This window comes from Alligator mississippiensis, chromosome 6, assembly GCF_030867095.1.
Source record: "Alligator mississippiensis isolate rAllMis1 chromosome 6, rAllMis1, whole genome shotgun sequence".
Taxonomy (NCBI): domain Eukaryota; kingdom Metazoa; phylum Chordata; order Crocodylia; family Alligatoridae; genus Alligator; species Alligator mississippiensis.
Window position 1 is genome coordinate 42,304,010 of NC_081829.1, and position 25,407 is coordinate 42,329,416.

At 38.5% G+C, this 25,407-nt stretch overlaps 1 protein-coding gene across 1 annotated transcript in view; it reads left to right on the forward strand.

The window, feature by feature from the left end:
- WAPL (WAPL cohesin release factor) overlaps positions 1-20,534 on the forward strand; it is a 136,440-nt gene extending 115,906 nt beyond the window's left edge. The window contains exons 10-19 of the mRNA XM_059729830.1: positions 6,875-6,986; positions 8,088-8,185; positions 10,472-10,548; positions 11,630-11,805; positions 12,654-12,769; positions 13,485-13,649; positions 14,969-15,173; positions 16,456-16,544; positions 17,619-17,714; positions 18,124-20,534. Coding sequence (XP_059585813.1) covers positions 6,875-6,986; positions 8,088-8,185; positions 10,472-10,548; positions 11,630-11,805; positions 12,654-12,769; positions 13,485-13,649; positions 14,969-15,173; positions 16,456-16,544; positions 17,619-17,714; positions 18,124-18,189 — 1,200 coding nt within the window. The 3' untranslated portion in view covers positions 18,190-20,534. The remainder of the gene's footprint in view (positions 1-6,874; positions 6,987-8,087; positions 8,186-10,471; positions 10,549-11,629; positions 11,806-12,653; positions 12,770-13,484; positions 13,650-14,968; positions 15,174-16,455; positions 16,545-17,618; positions 17,715-18,123) is intronic.
- Positions 20,535-25,407: the final 4,873 nt, after the last annotated feature.

Genomic DNA, 25,407 nt, shown 5'->3' on the forward strand with positions numbered 1-25,407 from the left:
ACACTTAAGATTAGGGAGTAACCAAATACTTGGGAGCCAGCTTGAAACTCCTATGGATGGCAGATATACTGATGGGATATCTCATGGTTTCTTCAGGAACAATAGATAGCTTGCAGCATCAGGATTTTGAATTTTTACTTGTTGTGCACAAGCCTCAGCTTAGCATGACTTTTCCAGATTTTACTATAGTCTTTTAACAGACTTAAAGCAATTATTGGGGTGCTCATAACCTTTTGTGGAGAGGACTCCCGCCAGTCATCTCGGGAAAGGTATGACAACACCTGGGATTAGGGTTCCAACGGGCTGGATGTTGTGATGAACCCTTAACCATTGTTCCAATGTTGCCCGTACCCCCTCTGACTCGGTCTCTTGCCTCAGCATTCCCTAACCCGGCAACCGAGTTTTAGTCAATCAAGTTTAAATAGGCCTCCCATAGTGGGACCGGGGAATGTACGGCCCGAGATGCCTATTAAACTTAGAGCTGTGTGTGTGTGTCTGGGGGGGAGGAAAGTCCTTAGTAAATCCAGATTAGAACTGGTCTGATAAATGCTGAGCTGGGTGTGTGTGAACATGGGTTGATTAACATTTGGAGCACAGATTCCCTATCATGCAGTGCTCCCCTGCTTCTCTGGTCCCAGAATTCACTGCAGTCTCTGCTTCAGGCTTTCTGTTCTCCATCTCTCATGTAAATGAATGATCATCTGGTTCCATCTCAGATGTAAATGAGACCTAGGGCAGTTGGTTCACTCTTGTCACCCTTATCTTGAGGGTCTTAGGTGTGTGTCTCACTGCATCTTAATCAGTTTCATTTAGGTAGAGGAGACGGGGGGGGGGGGGGGGTGAGTCCTTTGTGAGTCAGACAGACTGCATCCTGTGCCAGGGTTGCCCAAGAACACACAGCTGAGATGTAACATATATATACAGCTATCAGTTGAACATGATATTTTATTGCTAATTTTACAGTTTTAAAGTAGTTTGGAAACCTACACATGCTTCAGTCATTATAATAAAATAAATTCTAAATACCTGTATATTTTGGCATTTGATTTGGGGGTGGGGTTTCAAGGAAAATCAGAGCTCCCCGTGCCCTCTTCACACACCAGAATCAGGATGTGGGTCCAGCTATGGCTGTCCCCCCTCACTTCTTTGTGGTGCTGAGCAGCCCTGATATGCTGGTGCCCTGCCCTTGCCCATGCTGTTGCTTCTTACTCCCAAATTTCAGTCCCCCCCCCCCTTCCCCAGTCGTGGCTCTCACTCCTGACCCACAGCCCTCCACTCCTTCCCCAGTCATGCTAGTGCCCCTCATTCCTGACACACAGCTCCCTGTTCCCCCTCCTCCCACCTAGCCCTACCAAATGGGGCCTCCAGCTGCCCCTGTACTTCCTGGCCCAGCGTGGACTTCCATGATTCCCCCAGTGATCCCCGTCCCTACCCCCAGGCAGCATCTCCTGGCCACTACACCCCTGAGCGGATGGACATCGGCCCCGGCACTGCTAGCCCAGCCATGTAGCCCCTGCCACCCCTGAAGGACCCTGCTGACAACAGTGTGGAGCTAGGCTTGCCAGCAGCCTTTAGCACTGCCTCAGACCCTCTTGCCCTGCTGCAGTCTCCGCGCCCAGACATCTGCCCCCAGTGTTGGCAGGTACCCCCCGCCCTTTACCCCTTGCACACACCACTGCCAGAGCCATGCACCCACACACATGTGCATGCCTCTCACAGGTTCCCAGATGGTCCTCAGGCCCTGGCCCTCCAAACCCCCCTCCAGTAGACTTACCTGTATCCAGCTGCTGGGGCTGCTCCTACCACCCTGCCTAGCTGTATGCTGGCCACAGCTGTGTGCACATGTACACACACAGTACCCCCTGCCTCCAGTCGCCATCCCCCTGCTTCTCCCAGCCCCAAGCAGCTCCTTTGTGTGCACATTTTTCCCTTTTAAAGGGGAAAATCTGTGATCCCTAGTGATGAGGCCCTGGTTTCTAACTATAGCTCTCATATAATGGCAAAATAATGTATGTAATTTAATATGAAAATGGTATTCAGAGTCAAAGCTGAAATTTGTAAGCTGCCCCAGGTGTGTTGCAACATCAACTAATTTAAAAGGTAATGAGATAGGAAAACAGGAAGGCACAAATGTCAACTGTGTTTTTATTTGTTATACAGATGGTAAAAAGCCCAAACAAATGTTAAGAAAGGGCTTGGAGAGAACATATTTGGTATTTCCATCATGTCCAAATACCTGCTTTCTCAGTGGCTTGATGATTTAACTGGCTCTTTATTCTTAGTACACGTTTCAGTACTCTAAAATGAAGAATGTGTGGTATTTTAATTTCAGATGCAAAGTATACAAATTAATTATATACCTGTTTGATCAAAAATACTAGGTATGCTGCAGTGGTAATAAATTGTGTATATTTGTAGCTTTTAATCTTGGTTTTTACAAGACCTTTTATCTACAGCTAAGCAAACATTTTGTTATAAACAAAAACTACTGAGTTTCAAATTTTGTTACTAGGGTTCACGCTAGTGTCAATAATACGGATAAATTAAACCTTTCAAAAAGAGTGTGTGTAAAGGAAATAGTGAGAGATTGACTAGATAAGTGGCATTAGTTGGCATAACTAATAGTACATTATTGCCATTGCTTCATTTTAGGGAAACAAAGGTTAGTAATGTATAATCTTGATTTTCTCAAACATTATATTGCAATACCTTTCCCTTTATGCTTTTAAGTTCTTTGTTTGAATTTTATCACCATTTTTTCAGGACTGATACTTTGCTCAGATGATTTAAAAAAACCCATCAAAATTCTGTGAGTTGTGGCTCTTCTTAGGAAGCCTTATCTCCAGGACAATATGTCTTTGACTGCTGTCCATAATCTTCAAGTTACATTTAAGTGTTTCATTTTACACTGTGTTTAAAAGATAAGGTGCCTTGTATGAGACAACATTCCATTTATCCTTTTTTTAAGTGTTTTTAACATCCTTTTCTGCTTCCTCAAACTTTGCTGTGGAACAAATTGTCAAGTTGGTATTAAAAGCCAGTGTCATTAGAAGGACTTGCGTTTTTTAAGGAAAACAATTGGCCAATACAGCAGCAGTCGGGGGTTTACGATGACCTAAGAGACTTTGTTTGGCATTTCATAGCCTTTTGTACTGTGTGGTTTTGGACCATCTAAATTTTCTAATTTTTAAATGTTTCAAGGTGGAACTGGATTTAGGATTGGTGTCTGGTTTTGTTTTTATTGTTAACCTGGCTGCTCAGTTCACAGCCCATCTTTCAGTCTTGAGATATTGATGCAAAATGTATTGAATTTTCAGGCAGTATTCAGTCCAAAAAAGTAAAGACACGAATTGGAAGAATACTTAACATCTTATTCCAGAGCTGCTCTAGATATCTTTCTTTTAGAACCATTTTGGGACCAAGAGGATTTGTTAGGAAAGAAGCACTCAGATTTTTTTTTATTTTTTTTTTTTTGGGCCTGTTTTTTGAAGGGGCTTGGATGGTAGAAAGGAAATAGCTTGGGGAAAGCTGGTACTTCTAGCTAGAAGATGACATCATAAATCCTCTCCAGTTTAACAGATGTCTGTTTTGTTAGCACCAGTGGAATGGTATTGCAGTAACAGGTGTCTGTATGATGCTGGATTCTGGTGTGGCTACAAGGTACTGAGATACTGTGCCTTGAAATGACTGGCAAACATTAGGGCTAAGTACAGACAGTCAAAAAGCCTGAGGCTGAATAAGTTCAGTCCTTGCAGGTTAGTCTAAGCTGCAGAGATTAAACTGAGAAACAATTGGACATACATTAACTTTTGATTCAGGAAATGCTGCCATATGCCTGCAGTGGCTTAGCCCAGAAGCCAGGGGATGCTGGAGCATGGCTGTCTGGCATGTAGCCAGCATGGACTGTGTATTCGCTTTGTCTTCCTGCTGCCTTCAGGGTCTCTGGGATTTACTGTCCAAAATCAAAACAGCAGGACTCTGCAGGGTTGCTTATCATTTCCTCTTCCTGCTTCCAGGTGCCTCTGGGATTTGTAGTCTACAGTCACAGCCAGCAGTAAGTTTTTGGGTTTTTTTTTAAGCAGGGCAGGGCAGCTCTGTACTTGGGGGAAGGGAAGTTTAGCCCCCCACCTGGGTCCCAGACTCCACTGGGGTTTGCCTGGGAAGGGTGAAGTCCTTGCTTCCCCCCACCCCTACCCCTTGAGCAGATAGCACAGCCCGGGACTGCAAAGCATGCAGTGGGACTGTGCTTTAACTTGAACCAGGAAGGGGTCTGGGACAGAAGTTTCATAAACTGGTTTGCCCCAGCTCAGTTAAGTCTGACACTACATTCAACCAGGTTTATCTCAAACCAGTTTCAGCCATTTTGAAACTGGTTTATATGTACTGAATGTCTGTTCTGTTACAGATTTAAACCAGTTTCTGAACACTTATATCAGTTTGTCTAACTTCTGTCCCTAGCCTGGACTCCTGGTTGCAAAGCAGTAATGGTTTTTTTTGCATCTGGAATGAAGAATGCCACCAGTGGCAATACGGTATACTAGCATCTTGAAAGGTGATAGTATTTTTGATTATGAGTTTCAAGATCCAGAGTACAGTGTAGTACCGTTTTGGTGAATGTACCTGAACGCCTACTCTCTGTTAACAGATATCCCATTATCTTGTCTCTTATACCTCATGACTGAGGCCTGGTTTAAATTGTGATTTCACATTTTGTTTTAAGTGATTAAGTGATTTTCATTAAAAAAACAAAAAACCTGATTTGCAACAAAATGCCACCATATGGCTGCTTGCTGGGGAATTCCCCAGCAAGCAGCCATATGGTGGCATTTTGTTGCAACAAGATGGCTGCCGCAGGCTGCGAAAAGCATTCCCCAGCCAGCAGCAAAAGCCTATCACCCTAGGAGAGGGGGAAGGGGTCACAAAAGGGACAGGGCGGGAGAGAGCTTGGGGTGGGTAGGGGAGGGACTGTTTGTTCCTTTGTGTGGGGAAAATTGGCACCTGGGGGCTGCCTTGGCAGATGCTGCTAGCACCAAGTAGAGGAGGGGCTGATTTCTCCTTCAGCCCCTTCAGGTTGGAAAACTGGGTTGCCGGGGGTTCAGGGCGAGGGAGAGAACACATGCATAGAGGAGCAAACAGCCTTTCGGCTACCTGGTGCCAGGGCCATTTGTCAAGGCAGCCCTCAGGTGCCCTCAGCCCCGCAGTTTTCCTGCCCAGAGGAGCAAATAGCTCTTCCCTACCCATCCCAAAGCTCTCTCCTCCCCCTGTCCCTTTTGTAACCCCTCCCCCCCTCCTCTGGGTTGCTAGGCTTTTCCTGATGGTTGGGAATACTTTCCCCATCCCACAACAGCTATCAGTAAGCAGGAGTAATCGGGGGGAGGGGGCGTGGGAGGGTGCCACAATCTGGGCACAGAAATAGTGGCCCTGTCACAATCAGGCCACGGTATTAGAAGCTGGGTCTGCAATTTTAAATCAGGCCCTACTTATGACTGAAAAAAATAGAGACAGAGAGAAAACGGTCATTTTAGCAGTGAATGTTGGGGACACCAAAAACCCAGCAGATTGAAAACTGAGACTCATTTGCTTCCCCACCTGTCTCCCACCCCTACCTGGAGTAAATCATTATATTTACACTGGTTCTACTACTTTAATAAGTTTCCGCAGTTTAACTTTCACTTATTATGCATCAACAGCTCCCTGCTCCTTTTTAACTCTCCATAGTGTGTTCATTTGTCTGTACCTTCACTCTCTGTGTTCTATTTCCATTTATTTGGCATTGGACTGTTAATTCTACCTGAAGATTTTAGCCTTTTATCAGTCATACACTGCCTGCTATCTAGTATACCACTCTTCTACTAATTAATAACTGTATAGTCTTCATCTAGCACACCATCACAGGAAGGATATCTGCAGGGGTTCAAAGAAATGAGGCTCTCAGTTTAGTAGTGAAAAGTTAACGGTGCAGGTTTTGAATGTTGGAACATCCCTAAAAAAGTAAGCAGTTGGCTGGCTTTGATTCATCCACATGAATACAGTACTCTTGCATCATCATACAAGATTTTACTCCAGTATAGTGCATATAACACACAGATATTAGGAGTGCTTTTAACTTTTGTTTACAGTATGAAGGTATTTGGGAAGTCACCTGGATCTTGTATAGTCCTAGGGAACAGCCTGAGGAGAATATAACTCCATACTGCATCTTTGAAGCTACAAGCTAGTTTATGCCCAAAAGCTTGCAAAGAACAATTTTTTCCAACCATTTAGTTGGTTTAATAAAAGGTATCGCATTTACCCAAAGAGCTATGCCTGCCTTGGGCTTATCTTGGTATTCCTTATACTAAGTGCAGAGAGTATGTAAGGTTTTTTTTTTTCCCCCTCTTTGTATAACTGGTGTCTCACTTAAGGTAATTTGAAAACAAAAACAAACCACACTTTGACGTAGTTAGTCTGTACTCTTTTGGAGTACAGTTAGTTTTCAGCACATGGCAAAAACTAACATATCTGGAAGACAGGGAAACAGTGTTTTCTGTGGCTTTTGTTATTTTTCTGGTGCCTGGCTGGTTTGGCTGTTTTCTTCTTCAGCTTGTCTCTTCTGATAACGGGAAGTGCAAACGAAAGGAGTCTGACTCTTATGAAGCACTTCTAAAATGAAGAAAAAGGAGTAAATTATTTGTTTTTTCTATTCCCTTAGTATGAAGTCAAGTTTTTTTACAGTTAAGCAAATTTCTCTGTCTCCTCTTGCTCCCTCTTGTGGCTGTTCCACAAGGAACATAACATTTTGTTTTATTATGTAAAGAATTTTTGTGTGAAGATGCACCAGCTGTATATCTCGGTAAAAGATCGCTTAATTAATTCTACCTTTTGGTTCTTTCAGACTGGGCATTTGGCAATGGAGACATTGCTATCTCTTACTTCAAAACGAGCAGGGGACTGGTTTAAAGAAGAGCTGCGACTTCTAGGTGGTCTTGATCATATTGTAGATAAAGGTATAGTGAATATTTTTCAGATCCACCGAAAAAATATAAATAGGATTCATGGTAGAAGAATTTCCATGATCAAATTACTGGATTTTCTTATTTTCTAGTATAGTAAAAATGTCAACATAAAACACATTTTCTTTTCTATCAAAAAGTATGTAAGATTCCACATCAGTGGTTGGAAACAGTAAATGGACATGTTCATAAAAAAAAAACCAAACAAACATGCTGGATCTTAAACCCTGAACAAATAGCACCTGTTTAATATTACTTAAGCAGTGTTAGTAGGATACTAGTTGGGTGTTCTGGAAATTTCTGTTCCAGAGACTGTTATAACTACACCATAAACTGTTTGGACAGTAGAGCCCTTTAATTTCACAAACAGCAATCGTATCCCTGTGTAGGGTAGGTACTGTGTTCACTCCTGCTTACGTGTTTATCAAGATTTTACATTTAACCCAAAGAAAGTGAGCTCTTCAAGAGGAAATAAGTATTTGTGCTCCTCTCAATTCCAGTTTGTTAGAGAAGGCTAGAGCTTAACAGCTGAATAAGAGATGACCATTAAAGCAGTCAAGTAGAGCTGAAAACTTGGAGAGATGCAAATATGCCGGTTTCCTACTTCTGTCTTTGGTTCCATTTAAAAAGTTTTTGATTTATACAATATTAGGTATTTAGTTCTCTCATCTAAAATATCCTGAATATTCTACAATTCTGTGGCTTATCATCTTGCAGCAGAATTTCTTCTTGGTTAATAGAATAAATACATTTTCCTCTTTTCATGCCAAACCTACATGAGATATTTCCCAAGTCTTAAAAGCAATATGAAGGAGTTTATATTCACATAAGTTTTCTTTGGCAGATGTTTTGTATTACTCTGGTAGCACAATCATAACATGTATTTTAAAAAGATGATACCAGGAGAAATAAAGCACTTTTGGAAATACTGGTTTGTGAAGTATCCTTGTTAATGAAGTAAACTTTGTGAAATATCATAAATGGTATTGGGGAAAATTGCTTTTTGTTATATAGATGAGTTTATCTTCCTAAAAACATTGACTTTTCAAAATGCATGCTAATGATAGTACAACACAACTTCTTTTTATTATCTAGTCAAAGAATGTGTGGATCACTTAAGCAGTGATGAAAATGAAGAGAAATTGGTTGCTTCATTATGGGGTGCAGAAAGATGTTTACGAGTCTTAGAAAGTGTAAGTATGAGCAAATAAACTGTCTTGGAAATAACTGTCTGAGTATTAAGGGCCTTTTTATATTCTACAATTATAAATTATATTTTTATGTGATGTTTAGTTTTATGAACTTGGAATTAAATATGTTTATAAGATGTGACACTTTCCCATTTATTATAATTCCATAAATTGAAGCATTTTAGGACGTGAAATTCTGCAAATCTTAGAAAAGTAGAACTGAAAAAGACCTTAGGTCATCTAGTGCAACCTCTGAGGTAGCATCAGCCCTATCCAAACTGCCCCATACAAATCCTTGTCTAACCCATTACTAAAACTATGCAGTCAGCCTCGTAACGCAGTTACCGGGCATGACGCCCTAACCTGTCACAGATAGAGCAGGGTGACAACAGTGGTCAGTGTCTTGCTGCTTCAAGGGTTGTTAAAATATACTTTGGAGTCAAGTCAAAGGCCATCCCAACCCAACAGCCTGTTGAGCTAATGTGGTTAAGGTATGGCATTTTCTTCTGTATCCATTGGCACGTGCAAGGGAGTGATGTGTCTAGTCTTGTCCAGCTGCTTTTGACATACCAATCTAAATAACCAGGTACCCATTTATAACGGGTGACTGGAGGCAGACTTTGGCATGAGTCCAGAGCAGGGCTTTACCTTGCACCTCTGGATACTTAGGTTATTAGCTAGCTAGAATTATTACTTAAGTCAGGGGTTGACAGCCTATGGCCCATGGGCCAGATCTAGCCCACAGAACTGTTCAGTCTGGCCCATGGACATGGAGCTTTGGCAGTGAGGTGGTTGAGACACAATTGCTTTCCCTATGCTACCTTGGGGAAAAGCAATGGCTGGGTCTTAGTGCTGGCCCCCTCTGAAGGAACTGGATCATTCTGGCCCTAGAAAAGATTGCTGCCTTAAGGACATTACTTTCAGTTTGATTTGATTTTTTTTTTCAAGTATATATGTTGTAATTGTATGTATTTGTGGTTCTCATTCTGGCAATTGCAATTTGTTCTATTTTGAAGTGATAATTTGGACTTTTTTTCTAAAATAGAATTATTAAACTGCTGTTTAATTAGTTAAGAATAACACAGTCAGTGCTATTTCCAGCTGAATATAGGGGAAAAATACATCAGTTGTGTTGAAAATTGAATGGTCCTATGGAAATGGTACATATCTTCCAGTTCTTCACTGTTTGAATTCACTTGTCCTAGACATGCATTGGACTTCATTTCCTCATTGTCATCATTCATATTGTTTAGGGGAGTTTTTTCTACCATAAATAAGACAGAAAAATGACCTGATAGTTTAGCAATAGTTCTTTGCTTCAGGATGATGGATTCAGGTTTAGTCTTAGTCTCTCATATGCCTCATTGCAGGCCAGTGAATCATGATTAATAATGGGGCCATATTCCTGAATGAGACCAGAAAGAACAAGCATCTCTAACTTGTTTTTCTGAGCAAAAATATATATGTTAAAAAATAAAGAGAACACTATACAGAAGATGCTGTTAATACCTTTAGGATCCTTATTAGGCCAAATATTTATTTGTTTAATAGGGAGGGGACAGAATATTGTGAGGTAAGATGAAACAACTTTGCTTAGTTTAAAAATACAGACGATCATTAGGAACATGAATATAATGTGATTACAAATAATGACAAGTGCAAGATCATGCAAACAAAACAGGATTCATGCTGTGCATGTGTAATAGATTCTGAAAATATTGCAGCCTCTCAGAAGAAAGAGGCTTCGTTATGGACTGTTAAGTGACTCAGCTCCCAGAACAGTAGTTTGCCTTAACCGTTATGAAGGAGGACTAGAAAATAACACAGGAAATAATAGCATTATATAAACATTAGCACAGTCTCACCTTAAAACGCTAAGATCAGTGTCATCAAAAATGATGATTCGGGGGGGGTTTTGTTCCATTATGGTAAGCAGTTTCTCTGTAATATCAAAGGAAGGTTTACCTGTTCAAACTGATCTTGAATGCAAGATGGATTCTGTAGGATTTAATCTATATTGGCATTTTTTGGGGGTCAGGTACGATTCAAATGAGTATGAGGGTATTACTGTTAAAAATATAGAAGTATAGATTGTAGAATGAAGTTTAAAATGGCCTGTTTCAGTCTTACCAGTTGTTCATTTGATTTTTTTTTGTTTGTTTGTTTGTTTTTCAATTTGGTAAATGCTGATCAGGAAATAAGTAGTGAATGAAGAAGAAATGTTTTCTTTTTCCTTTTCCCCTTTCCAACAAAATTTAAATTTGTAATGGATTTTATTCCCTTCCTTAGGTAACTGTACATAATCCAGAGAATCAAAGCTACTTGATCGCCTACAAAGACTCACAACTCATAGTTTCATCAGCTAAGTAAGGTCTAGTAAATATGCTGAATATAATAGGCATGTTACTGTATGTGGTATGGCAGAAAAGGAAACAAGCGCCATACTTGCACAATACTTTGCCTGAATTTTTTTGTAGAATTTCCCGTTATGCTTTCACGTCTGGTAACAAAGCTAGTGTTGATGACGTATTAGCAATTGCTTATAGATGGAGGTGGGTCAGGGAAAAGAACAAAGAGAAAAAGAGTAATATGGAAATAGTTAAAAGAAGACTCGTGTCCCCTTTTATTATTTTATACCAGATATCCTGCAAGAGTTACCATTTCCTTTCATGAGAACAGAAATTTCCTCCGGCACCAAGAGAAACTTGACGCAGGAGTTGACCCTGTTAGGAACTAGCTATGCTGCCATGGGCTTGACATGTTAGAGCAGCCTGATAGCTGTTTTAACTTAGGAGAGCTGGCTGTAATCCTCTACTGTCTAACAATTGCATAGTTTTGCACTATATCAGGCCACCTTTAGCATTCAGGTTTACTGAACTATCCTAAATTGGTTAAGAATCTGGAGAAATTCTTCAATGATCAGTTGGTGCTAGATTGCATCTCTCTTGCACCACTTCACCAGTGCACAAGGGGTAAAAATAGACTGAAAATTTTACCGTAAAAAGCTGATTGAAGCTTGATTTGGAAATGGTATCTCAAGCATTGTAGGTAAATTAGATAGCTTAAGTACTCTAAAAAGCAGCCTTGTGTCATGTTTAGCTGTTTGTGTATCTGTGACATAGGTCCTGGTTCCCCAGTTTTGTCTGCCTAACCCAGAAATCATTGGAGTTATGCTGATAAACAGTGGAGAATCAAGTATGTTTGGGATTGTGATGGAGAGCATGGTATCCTGCTGAAAATTAGTGTTCATTTGATTTTTGCAAAATACAGGTGTACCTCACAGGTAAACACCAAATCAGTTGTAGAATATTCCAAAGGTATTGATCACATTTTGAGTAGGCTTTACATGTGCACAGCTCTCATCATAGAGGGATAATATAAGGGTATAATTTCCTGACATTATGTATTACTGGGTGACCTGGGTTTGTTTGCATTTTCTGTGTTCAGAGCATTGCAGCATTGTGAGGAATTGATCCAGCGATATAACCGTGCTGAAGATAGTATCTGTTTACCAGACAATAAGCCTCTGCCTCACCTGAATGTAACTAACCATGTGGGTAAAGCAGTGGAAGACTGTATGAGAGCGATCATTGGTGTTTTGCTGAACTTAACAAATGATAATGGTAAGAGGTACTAACATAAGCCTGTTTCCTGTCATTTAAATTTGTCCCCCTAAATTGCATAGTAGTGTAGTCATATGATAGATGTTAGAATGTCAGTAACCAGTAATTATTTTCCAGAATAGTATGGACAATGGGAAACATCAAGTCTTAGGCCCCCTCTACATGTGCAGATAAAGGCACGATGGGATCTAATAAGCAATCCGCACAGTTGGGCATGATTTTGAGATGCTCATTAGATCCCAACATGTTTTATTGCTGGTGCAGGGGCACCTGATCCTGGGCTCATACGCCAGCAAGAAGCAAGCTCCTGCAGCTCGTTTGAAGGGATCCCAGTTGCAGTCTCCCAGGCTCGGTGTGAAACTACTGGCCTCAGAGAATACAGCTGCTGCGATTCCCCAGGTCTGGCAGTTTCATACACCCCTGAACCCTACGGATCACGGCAGCTAATACCAGCCGGGATAGCTAATACCATGGCGGGGAGTTTTGTCAGTTGATGAGGCTCCTAGCCGCAGGGGAAGACCCTACTACACCTGCAAATTAAAGCTCAGTGGCAACCAGCTATAAAGTTAGCACACATTTTCAAGGTCCAATTTTATAGCTGGTTAGAACTTTTTATTGTGTGGTAAGTACTTTGCACATGTAGGTGGTCTTAAGGTAATTGTGCAATAACCAGTTACTTGTGTAATACCTGTAAGTTGTAGAGGGGGCCTTACAGAAAGAGCTTGCACAAAAACCCTTCTTGGATTTTTAAAAACAGATCCAGTGTTTTGGTAATTATTGCTTAGTATTTTTTTTAGAAAAGTATATTTATATAAAAGCTTGAGCAACTTAACCCCTTTTGTTTACAGAGTGGGGTAGCACAAAAACAGGTGAACAAGATGGTCTGATAGGCACAGCTATGAATTGTGTGCTTCAGGTTCCAAAGTTCCTACCTCAAGAACAGAGATTTGATATCCGGGTGCTGGTAAGATCATGTTTCTTTGACAAATATTAAAAGAGGCTTCTTTTGAATTAATATAAAGACTATTTCCTTTTCCTTTATTATAAAGTTCTTTTACTCAGCCTTTCCTATGTTTTTTCTTTTTTGGGGGGTCTTAGAGGTAGTTGGCTGTGTTAGTCTCAAGTCGGGCAGAAGGGAGGGCAGAGTGGCTCCTTAGAGATTAACTCATTCAGAAAGGCATAGGTTTTCATATGCAGGAGCCTTCTTTCAGATGCTGTGGATCTGATGAAGTAGGCAGTTAGAAAAGTTGATGCCTTTCTGAATGAGTTTGTCTCTAAGAGTTCACCCTGCCCTACCTTTTATGTCTTGGGTGAATCTACATGATCAAAGTGAGAAAAGATGATACATAAACCAAATGTTTGAAAATGCAAGCCAAAAATTCAGTTCTTAAACAATATTAATAAGATTCTGGATGTTCAAAATGTCTGAGAGTTTTGTGGCCATAACTTGAAAACATGGTAACTTGTAAATGTGTCTGGATTTAGGAGCCTCACATTCAGCTTGTTTCCAAATTCTGGCCAGATACTGTATGTATATTGAACTGTTTAACAAGGAAAGGTACGTAACTTAGTGAGCACTGAAAAGTTGAAGTACAAAATTTGTGTGTGTCCACCTGATAACTATTTTCATTAAGAAGTCTGTTTGTTTGTGTAACATCCCTTGATTTTGTTCTTTTCAGGGCTTGGGTCTGCTGATCAATCTAGTAGAATATAGTGCTCGCAACAGACACTGTCTTGTCAATATGGAAACATCATGTTCTTTTGATTCATTCTGTTTGGGGGAAGGAGATGATGATAGCCTAAAGATAACCAGGCAGATTGATGCTGTTCAGGCTTTAGTACAGGTAAATAGAAATTTGAGCCAAAATACTTCTGTAATATCTAAAACAGTTGACTATGGATCTTGCAAAGCGTGACTTGTTTATGTAGATACTGTTGTTTTCTCAAGGAGGTTTTCTGTAATATTAAAAATGCTGAGCAGGACAGTGTTTTGCCCTACTTTCACTTAGTTACCCAATTGCACAACTTTTATTTCTTTAATGCCCTCCTGCACAGAAACAATTTTCCTTGTAAAGGACAGTAGAGCCATTATAGGTGATGTCCAAAGGCTGCGGTCATCCCCAGTAAGGCTTGTTTGTTTGCTTCCAGTTTATTTCTGGTTTTCCATAAGCCAGTTGTAATTCTTGAAAAATATCAGAAACTGCATTTAGTTTTTTCGACCTTATTTCCATAAACTGTTTAGAATATTCTAAAACAGTTACGAAGTATGAATTGTGTGTCAGCGTGAAAATGACTGTTAAATACTGTATTGACTAAATAAAATCCATGAAGAATTACTTCGTTGTGAACTAGTCTCACTTTTTGATTTGGGTTTGTAGTATCCATTCTGTAGCTAAAATAGATGTATGGATTTAAATGCAAAACTTTTCCTTTTTTCAAACGATTCTGTTTGTAGCTGTTCGTACATTGATTTGAGTGGTTTATTTCACATGAATTGGCTTTTTTAATCTAAAATAGATATCAGTCATGGTTAAAAGAAACAAACTACTCACAGAATAGTGCTATAACTTTTATTTTTGTTTTTAAGATCTGTCAAAACTTTAACGTGGTCTAGAAGTTAATTTCAGAAGTGGACTGTGAGCAATCAGCTTGTCAATCATGCAGTATTACTGTAAAGAATGTTTTGATTGCAGCGTTTATTCAGTTCTGTTTGGCGGGGGGGGGACAAAAATGGCAAGAAAATAAATTCTTAAGAGGAATTGGGTGGGAGCAAAGGGTAGAGGTACAATAAAAAGGCCAGATGTGGGTTGGGAGGGAGAGAGGTAAAAGTCAATCTGTGACTAACACATTCCTTTTCTTGAGTAGTGTAAGTACAAAATAGGTTTGAGGTGCTACATGCCTAAAAAGCATTTTGTGAAATAGAAGCCAGTGTTAGTTTTTGTTATCATTTTCTTCTTCTTTTTCTCTTTAACCATTTTGAAGGGGTAACTTGGGCTAGCTTTGCTCTCCACTCTGCTGTATACCACTGTGACTATGTATTTATTTTTAAGAGAAGGGTGATGTCACACCCTGAAATACAAACCTGTTGTTTTTTAAATGTTAATTTATCATGTTTAAAGCTTTGCTTATATAGCTAAAATACCTTTTGAAATTTTCCAATTAGCTATTTCTTGAGCGTGAGCGAGCAGCACAGCTGGCTGAGAGCCAGACAGATGAGTTGATTAAAGAGGCTCCTGCTGCTCAGCATGATAAGAGTGGAGAATGGCAAGAGACAAGTGGGGAGATACAGTGGGTCTCCACAGAAAAGGCAGATAATGAAGAGAAGAATAAGAAAGAGGAGGATGATGAGGAACTTGATCTTAATAAAGGTATACCAGTTCATTTGGGTGGCTTGGGGAAGGGGAAACAGTATTGTGACTACAAAATAGTTTATGTTCTAACCTTGTGGCCTGAAATTGCCTTAGCTTGGTGTCCCCCCAAAAGTGATTTTTTTTTTTAAGTGAGAGCAAAAATAATTTGTTCTGGGGTATTTGTGGAGGAAGCCTTATTTCTCTCATTTTTCTGGTTCCTGACATCAGTTTTTTTTTCCTTCCCCAAACTTTTTATTGGCATGCTGTTCAGGAAACAAGTAAATGGCTAGCCCTGTGGTTGATTGTACAAATGTCCAAGCAAATATGTTGGCTTCCTATTTCTGTTTTTGACTTAATTCTGCCTTACTTTCCACTGACTTCCTCTGTCTTTCTCACTTAATTTTGTTCTCTCTTCTGTCCTCTTCAATCTCTGTCCACCTGTTGCCTCTTGCTTAAGTCCCATGATTTTTTTTTTTTACACCCTGTCTCCGATCTCTCAAATTTCTTTTTCTTTTCTGTTCTCTTTTTCTTCCCACAGTATTCCCCTGTGGTCTTCATAATGTTTTCCTTTCCTGACTGCATTATTTTCCTGTGTTGTAAGCTGAGCACTCAGTTTTACCCTCAGCCCATCTCCATCCACCAGATGCAGCAAAGATGGGCATGTGGGAGTGTTTCAGATGATAAAAAAAGTTGTCACTAGGAACTCTTGTGTCTTTAAGGCCAGTTGGTACCGTATATTTTAAGTCTCTGGAGAATGAGCATCTTTAGAGCCACCAGTACCTCTCACTTAGATAGCTAGTCTGTCTCGTCTTTCTGGTTCTACTGTGTATATTCTTTTGCATTCCACCTTCCATGCTTCCTCCGTCCCTTTTTTCCTTTTTCCTTTATAGTTCAAATATATATATTTTTTTAATGTATTTTTGTAAGAGGGGTGTCAAATTTGTTTGGCCCAAAAGGCCAGATACAGACTGTGGGGCTTCCTATGGACAAATCACCTTTCTCTTTTTCCCCAGCTGCCAATCTTAGTTGCCAGGGGTAATTTAAAACCTAGATTTCAGTGGTGGGTATGTGGGGAAAAGGTGGTAAGCAGCGCTAATTGGCTTTCCAGTTAACTGAAACAGCAGCTCCAAAAGCTGTGGGGATTAACACTGTCACTAAGAAGCCCCACAGGTTGTATGTCTGAGACACCTAAATTATGTTAAAAATAATGAGCAGTGACCTTGAATGAATGGTACATTTTAAGGAAGAAAAATTTGCTGTGTAAAACATGCTGTGTAAGCAATTTCATTTACTTTTGCAGCTCTTCAGCATGCTGGGAAGCACATGGAAGACTGCATTGTGGCCTCATACACAGCATTGCTTCTAGGCTGCCTCTGCCAGGAGAGTCCAGTAAGGGCGCAAGTCAACGGCTCATTCTTAAAACAGTTGTAAAATGTTAATTGAAGTAGCATCTTGCAGCCATGAAAAGTTTTTTGTTGAGTTTAGGTTTACTACATTGGAGGAAGGGAGCTTGTTAATAAGTATAGTTCAGTACTAGACTGCATTCAGTATTCTATTCTAAATATTTTATGAACACATTCAGCAAAAATAAAATTTGAGGTAGGGGCATGTGTGTGTTCTGTTGGATTAGACTCTGCCCATTGGTGAATATATTCTGGAAAGTTAGAAGAAAGATTGGCAAGGCTGGTTACATTTGTAAACTTATCTTTTATTAGTTTCAATATGAGATAAATATTAGAATTTCTTACATCATAACCTAATTGATTATATTTTTGTCAGTGATTAGAATGGACATCTATAAATCTGGCACATTATTCAAAGCTAATTGTCAGGCTGAGAAGTTCTGCAAAAATGACGTTAAATTTAGTAATTCAGATCTCTCAATATAAATTATAGCACTTCATGTGGTATTCTGAAAGGTGAGCCTTCAAAAATGAAGCACGTATGGGATTTTGTGTGGGTATTTTTTTAACAAATACGTGCTATTTTCTACGTTTTCAAGATTTACAGTGAATTTAGGTATGGTCTATACAGCACTGCTCTGTAGCTCATTATTGCGATTCATTTATTACTTCTGGAACAGATTTATAGGTAAATTCTACAGTTCACAAGCCTGAAGGACTGGAAGTATCCATTAAAAAGGATATTCTTAGTGTTTTTAGTGGGCTGTAGTGTTTGCTTCTAGCTCTGTTATTTTCAGGTCCTGGGAGAAGTATCTGAAGTCATAATCCTGTGTATAGAAAAATTATAGCTTCTATCTAGAGGTTTTGGCTACTTTGCCATTGGTACTTGGGGCAGACATACTTATCATGACAGACTTAATGTGTTGAGATTGTAGGAGTGAACAGTCTTGAGGAAGGGCTATAATGGTATTTATGTCCTGGTGCATCACACATGTAGGGCTGTTAATTGCAGGGCCTGAAGCATATTTCCTAATTTAATACAAATGTTTGACTTCCTCAGATTAATGTGACTACTGTGAGGGAATACTTACCTGAAGGAGACTTCTCAATAATGACTGAAATGCTCAAAAAGTTTCTCAGTTTCATGAATCTTACTGTAAGTAGTACATACTTAAAGATTAAAAGATGCAATTACCTTTTTTTTGTATTTAACTGCTTTTTCACTGCTTACATAGTGACAGGAATTCTGATAATCTTTACAGTATTTCTGGTTTTGAGCTTGTCTTTTGGAATGCATTGGGTGATTTTTCTTCATTTTAAATACAGAATGTCTGTTTGTCAGTTCAGTTTTGCTAGTAAATGGAAAGGAAAGTTGTTTTCCTCTTTGTTTCCTTTTGAATGTTCTTACTCGATAGAAAATATTTCAAAGCCACAGCTTTGAAGTAAATTTTATTATTGTCTTACTAAAATGTACATTTTAAAATAAGCATAGGTTTTAGAGATTTTTTTTAATGTTTTATAAATGCATTTTTCTTTCTTTCTTTTATTTTCTTTTACTTTTTCAGTGTGCTGTTGGAACAACAGGCCAGAAATCTATCTCTAGGGTGATTGAATACTTGGAACATTGCTAGATACTTAACTTCCGCTGCAGGCACTGTAATGCTGGAGCTACCCTTAGACAAAGAAAGAAGTCATGAAAGAACTCCTTGAAGATACACCATGAGCATTCATCTGTCTCATTCGTGTTCAGATTTTTAAGGCTACCTGGTCTCTTAACCATGCATCCAACATTTTCTAAAAGACAGTTACTACATCAATCTGCAACTATCAAAAATCAGGGGAAAAGTTTCTGAAGAAAAGAGAAAATCCATGCTGTTTATGATACAGTGCAGTCTTTAAATATTTCTGGCAGGGTTTACCCTCCTTTTTTTTTTTTTTCTTTCCTTGCTTTCTTCATGACAAGTTTAAAGGGGAAAAACATGCTGCTGATAGTGCAACTGCTGTTTACTGTTGAGCCACTGTTTCATGCCAGCCAGGTGCAAAGGCAGCTTAGCTACTGAGGTATCATATGTTCTAATAAAGAAGTTCTGGACAGCAGCATCGCTCCTATTTGAGTTTAATTTGCTCTTGCTTTTTTATTACTAGATTATTCCAAAATCATAAAATATAAATTTTTAAATACTTTGTGATTTTAACTACTGTCTATATTTAAAATTTGTTGGAATCCAAAGAGGTGAGGATTGGATAGTTTATTTTTTATACTGTTTGATTGAAATTAGGTGGTTGAACTACTTCAGTTCTAAAACTGTCATGGCCCATATACTGTAAACTGATAGACCATAACACATCACAGTTCCAAGATGCATGCAAAAAACATAAACGCATTAAACTGTTTGAGGGTATATTATCAAAAAATGCAGTAACTGTAAGAAGTGCCCTGTTAAAGGACAGAGTAATACAATATTCAATCCCAGGGTAGTTTACACTTCATACTAAGCAAAAACTATCAAATGCTGTTTCGATTTGTTTCAGGGGAGCGTTCAAGATATATTTTATAATGCTCAATACAAAGAAATTGGATGTTTTAGGGGGAAAGTATTTAAAGAAGCTAAAACACCAATGGGGATTAATGTTTCCAACTGACATAATCTTTCTATTTCATTTTTATGTAGTATGACAAAGTTAAATGCATACAACACAAAGCCTTAAATTGCTGATATAGCTAAGATTTTGTTCAGTCTGAGGTCTAGTTCACAGCAAAGTATTGTGTTTGAAGACTAATGGAACAAAAAAATCCCAGAAAATGTGTGATTTTTTTTTTTTTTTAACATTTCTTTTTTGTGCACTCATTATTCAGACCAACAAAATTGGTAATTATTTTTATTAAACTGGTCTTGAATATTGGCAGGCTATTGATCTGCTTCATCAACATTTAAATACCGGTATAGGTAGTTACATCATGTTACTCCATTGAATTTGTAAAACTTGAAGCCATAAAAATATTAGTTATATATATAATAAGGGGGAAATAACAGGAAATCTAACCTGCTTTTAGATCTTGTGTTATCTCCGTGTATAAAGTTACAAACTCGTGCTTTTTGTATCAGTGCCAGCTGTAAATTTTTTACATACAGTGGCTGCCTTCTATGTCTTCCTATTTTTGATAATGCAGATTGTTGGGAATTCTGTAAGGAAGTAACTGATTAGCGGCAAAATTCCTATGTTGGTCATAACTTTTTTACATTTTCTCTCATCACCTTCTAAAACTTAGTGTACCAGTGTAACTTAGAAAAGATTTTAAGCTTGTATGTCCTTTGGCTATAAATGTAAGTATATGAGAGAGGGAAACTATATGTAAATTATCTCTGGCAAGATAAATTTATTTAATTTTTCCCATTTACACCTGTGATTTTAGAGTAATGGCTTTTCATTTATAGTTGAATTTCAAAAAGAATGACATTTTTGTTGAGGGTGACAAGGGATAGTAAGTCCATACAAAATGAGGAGAAAAGCAGGGATAAGTAAATTTCTCTGTTACACTGGTAATTTAATGGTAATTGATTTACCTCAGTGTTTAACAGTTTTTTAAAAGTAACTAATTGTCAAGCACTGACAAATGCAGATTTTTTTTGAGGGTGGGGGGAGAAATAAACCCTGTGAACTGCAGTGCATTTTTGTGTGTTAAACCCTCAAATAACTCTGCATTAAAGGGTACTTGAGGCCAACTTGCAAATTAAAGTTTTAAAGTAACTTTTTTCCATTGTAAATATTTGTGTAAATACTCTCAATTGGAAACTAGAACAGTAGAGTACTTTTCTGAATCCAATCCTATTTTTATTTTATACAGTATTTCTCAGCTGTGATCTTTGGAGCAAAAGCCAACGGCAGGAAAAATAGTTTGTACCAGTTTCATGAAGTATGTCTTTGGGTTTTTGTAAATAATTTTAACTCAAATAAAATTGCTACTTTCAATACATATCTTGTCTTTTAACATGTAATAAACCCTGTTATCTCCATGGGACTCTGCAAAAGGAAAAGGACCATGTCTGGTAAATTGTCAAGAATGATTGTTGATATGAGACCTCATGGTAGTGCTCAATTTTGCATTGAGATGCTAGATACCAGCAGTCAGTTCATAGTCCCAGACAGTCATTTGTCCAAACTGTCAAGGACTGGAAGTATTTTGAAGACATCACACTTACCTTCTTGATAGCAGTTCTGGTGTTCACCACCCCATTCATCCTCAAAGTTGAATTTAACCTAACTTCAAGAGCTACCCTAGCTCTTGAAGTTGTTTCCACTGTTGGGGCTACACACTAAAACCTGAGAGTAATGGGAGCAGCTGTCACTGAATCTTCATGGAGTTAATGAACTTCTAGGAGGAGTAGAGAACTAAAATCAACAAAAGTGTATTTCCCTATTAAAATGAATGACATTCTAATTTCTTCAGAGTGAATCTAATACTGCTTTTGTTTAATTAATACAATGAGATGTCATTCTCAGGTGTAAAGTGCAGCAAGTCAAACTTCAGAGAATGTAGAAATGGTGTTATTTCATTATCACTGTATTAACTAATGCCAGTGTAGTGGCATTTTGTCTTTGTACTGCCAGGGGATATGAATAGATGTATTATTGCTTCTGCATTTCTTCATTGGTTACAGTACTGTAAAAGTTGCCAATATCTTTATATACTAAAATGGATTTTTTCCTAGAAACTCCTTAACAGATTTGGTAAAAGAAATATTTCTGCTTATTTGCATTATTTTTAATTGTGTAATGAAAGCAGTAGATCTTGAAAGAACCTCAAAATTTTTCAGATTAGTAAAACAGTCGTGAGGCTTTCATAAATAAGGAGTAAAATTAAATGGGTGATTTTAAGAATAGTGTTGGGAACACTTTGAAATACATGATTTACATAATGAGAGAGTAATCTGGTATACTTTATAAATCACTGATTTATCAAAAGATTAATGTAAAAACACATGTGTGATATTTTTCCAAACTCATTTAATGAGGGGTTATTTTAAGTAACTCAGTTGAACAGGAGATTGGACTGTTACTACAAAGCTCTAAAATGTTGATTTTGCCACTTTATAATATCAGTAAAAGAAGGAAACTGAACAGGAGCAGAATGCTGCTCTGGGTAATCAGTCCAAATTGTATAATTTCAGGCTTCATTGCTTCAGCGAGGAAAAGATGCGCAATGAGTGCAACTCTCTTCTCCTTTCATGTGACCCCCTTCCTGTGTTAGACTCAAATGCTTATGCCCTTCTCTGTATGATGCCCTCACTAAACATAGTCAAACTCAGCTTGTCCAGACTGCTACAATGTTAGGTCTATCCCTTCAGCAGAATTATTTTTCCAGATTTTTCCTGTGTGGATTTGTCATGGCTAAAGGAGATGGGGGGCATAAGTGACTTGCTTATGCTGCAACCAGGGGCTATACTGGATGCTGACAAATTGCACTATCCATTTAAAAATAGCGGAAACCAAGAGTTGTCTTGTGCCCATATCAAGTTCTTGATCATAATCTGGCTCCTTAGCTGGCCTTTGAACTGGAGAGATGGGAAGGGGATTTCTTCTGCTAGCCAAATCCCCTTAAAAACAGGCCGTTGTAATTTCTTCCCTCCGCTTTCTCCCTGGATACCTCTTGGCCGAAACCCAGTGTAAAGAATGCTGCCAGTCTCCTCTTAGACATGTGGTGTAGGCAACCAGACACCCGCTTCTTGCTAGTCCTGATACAAAGGTAGTGACCTCACTACCCACTTGTCCTTGATAAAGGGGTTTCAGGAGTGATAAGTGGGGAATGAAGTCTCTGTATTCGTGAAGACATCGAAACTAAAGGGTCATATAAAACCCATACCTCCCAAAGTCATGCAAGTTGTTGCGAAAAGATTGAAGCAAAGAACTGCTTTCAAAGACAGACATGATAACTGATCCAGTAAGTACTTAATAGGAAGGATAATTAGATGATTGGCAGGTGATTGAGTCCATAGGATCCCAAGGTACTTTGCCACATGATGTCTGCATGTTCTTCAAATATGTAATTTAAAAGATGCACTGGTTCCTTTCAAAAAGGGGCACAATTAAAATGGGTTTTTAAATTTGTTTTTATACTAATAAATAGGTGAAAAGAAGTACCATTAGAGCAAACAGTAATGAGTTGCAATGAAAGCAGTATTACAATGAATTCTGACGTAGGACATCACCTTAAAGAAGCATCCTTTTGTTGAAGGATCAAACGTTCTGCCCTTTCAGAAGTATCTTTAATTTAATTGCTTTAGCTCCTTTAACACCACCTGTGCTTTGCCTATAGCAGTGGTTCTTGACTTCTTAAACCCAAGAAACCCCTTGGGAAGTGCCAGGTCTTCATTTTCACTCATGTTTGACAACAGAAAAATAAAGCAATTCTGTTGCAAAGGATTCCAAAAGACCACAATGCAGCAAAATGTTTTAGACCTGGGTTCCTATATGACATCTCTGGGTTTATCTTGTGAATTCTGTTTGCATACCTAGGGATGCTAACGTTATGTGATACCTTGCATCATCCTTGACAGGATCTCAGAGCATCCCAGTATGCTATGTCCCCCTGGTTAAGAATCAGTGAGAACTATGAAAGCTGTCAGAAGAATATTAGGTTTTGAAAGACTAAAGATCTCAAATATCCTAAGTTTCTGATCATGATAACTTTTCCCCCTAACTAATTAAAAGAATATTTCTCCTGCAAAATGGGCAGCATATGTGATAGAGTTGTGCTGTAATCCTACTGCATTAATTATTTGCTTACAGACAGTGGATTTAGCAGCCCTTTATGTCTTTTAATGTTCAAACACTATAGTATTGGCAGAATGTCTAAGGGCTGCCAGTAAGGAAATGTGATTTTTTTTTTTTGGGGGGGGGGGGAGTCAAACAAACATTGTTAAAAAAACACATTTTTAGCTGTTAGAAATCTGAATGCTGTTAATTGATGTACAGTAAAAGTAACAGAATTAAGGTGAAGGGAATTTGTGCAAAAGTAGGGGCATCCGGACTTGCTTTTTTGCATGACAGATTCAGGCCTAACTATGGGCTTGTAAAACATGCACCTTGCTTCCCCTGGAAGTAGCCTTGTGCTAGCTAACAAAGATAGTTGGTGCTCTTTGTTATATTTTGTGGATCATTGCCAAGTTGTCATGCATATTTGGCTTTTCCAGGAGGTTTAGGAGATGAAAACACCAGATAAAATAACTATTTTGTACCATTTACTTTCCAGTGTGCCATTTATTTTGGTTTATAGTCTGCATCTAATTGAATGAAATTTAAATATAAACACTGGCTGATATTAATAGAAAAGAAGGAAAAAATACTTCAGGAAATTGCTTGTATTCAATCTTGACTCAGAAGTACAAACTTCAAGTCCAAAACTTGTGTCTACGGAACACTGAGCCACAATTTGCAAAATAGCAAGATTATTATATAAACTATTATATAGATGTTGATGTCATTTTCCTGGTCTCATCTCTTACAGTTCTTCTATTTTCTCCTTAAGGTTTCAGCAAAGGGTTTGAGGTCTTATCCAAATTGAAAATGTCAGTATCTCTGCCTAGATTAAAATGCTACATTCAAATTGTATTCTGATGGCAAAAAATTGAAGCCACCACTAACAAAAATGTTTAATAAGCAATGTAATGGTTCTCAGGTCTTTTCTAAGCTTTCTGCTGTAGGTGCATTAAAAGCCTGACACTACATCTCTTTTTAATATGAAAGGTTTGATTTCACTAATAGAAAACTGAAACTGGAATTTCTATGGTTTGAAGATGCCGATTAGATTGTACATCTGATCCCAATAAATTGGAGCTTAATTCTTTCTCATGCTACTGCATGGATAAACTACCGTAGGATTTTTCTGGTAAGTAAGAAAACTAAAGGGAGGGTTTGTGAGAACCTCTAGGTTAGCCAAAATGCTGCAAATTTTTTTCCTATTATAGTCTGGCTATGGTCCTTTTTTTCCTATTATACTCTTGCAATAGTTTAGTTTATTTTTACAGTCTTAGACCAGAGAGGTCAAAGTGGTTCTCTGGGGAGTTTTATGAAATCTGTCTAGTATCAGTAGAAAATGTGGATAAATGTATTGATTTTAGTACTGTTTTATATTAGCACCACTTTATATTAACTTTGGCCGTATCTACACATTCAATTAATGCATTTTAGGTAATGCGCATTAAATATAGTACCTCACAGCATTTAGACACATGCTCTGGTTGGGGGGGGCACTTCAGAGTGGCTCTGAGAACTGCTTGAATTAAAGCACCTAAAGCATCTTGTGTGTGTCAGTGTCCCCATGCTTCAAAATGGTGGTGGGGGCACTTTATCTAAAGCTTTAGATAAAATGCCTTCACCACCATTTTGAAGCATGGGGACACTGATACACAGGAGGGAGCTGGAGTGCAGTACTCGCCATGCTCCAGCAGACTTGATTAATCAAGTCTGCTCTAATGCACTGTAATTACAGCATGTTGGAGCAGCCTCCCTGCTTGTGTGCGGGCACCCTCCATTGTGAGGTACTAGTCAAATGCCTATTTTAATGCTCATTAGCTAAAGAGCATTTTTTTATGATGCTTTAATGTATTAAAATAGGCTAATGCACATTAAAGCGCTTGTGTAGACACACCCTTTTGCTACCTAAAATGTATTCAACTCAAGACCCAGTAATACATAGAATTTATGAACTTGAAACTCAGACTTTCAAGAGAATATTCAAAAACAACCTTCTGTTCACAAAATTCAGTCTGGGACTGCCTTAACATCTGGATCAGACTTTTATGGCTTTCCCTTACGGCCTTCTCTACCTTGATAAAAGGGTCTTCTGC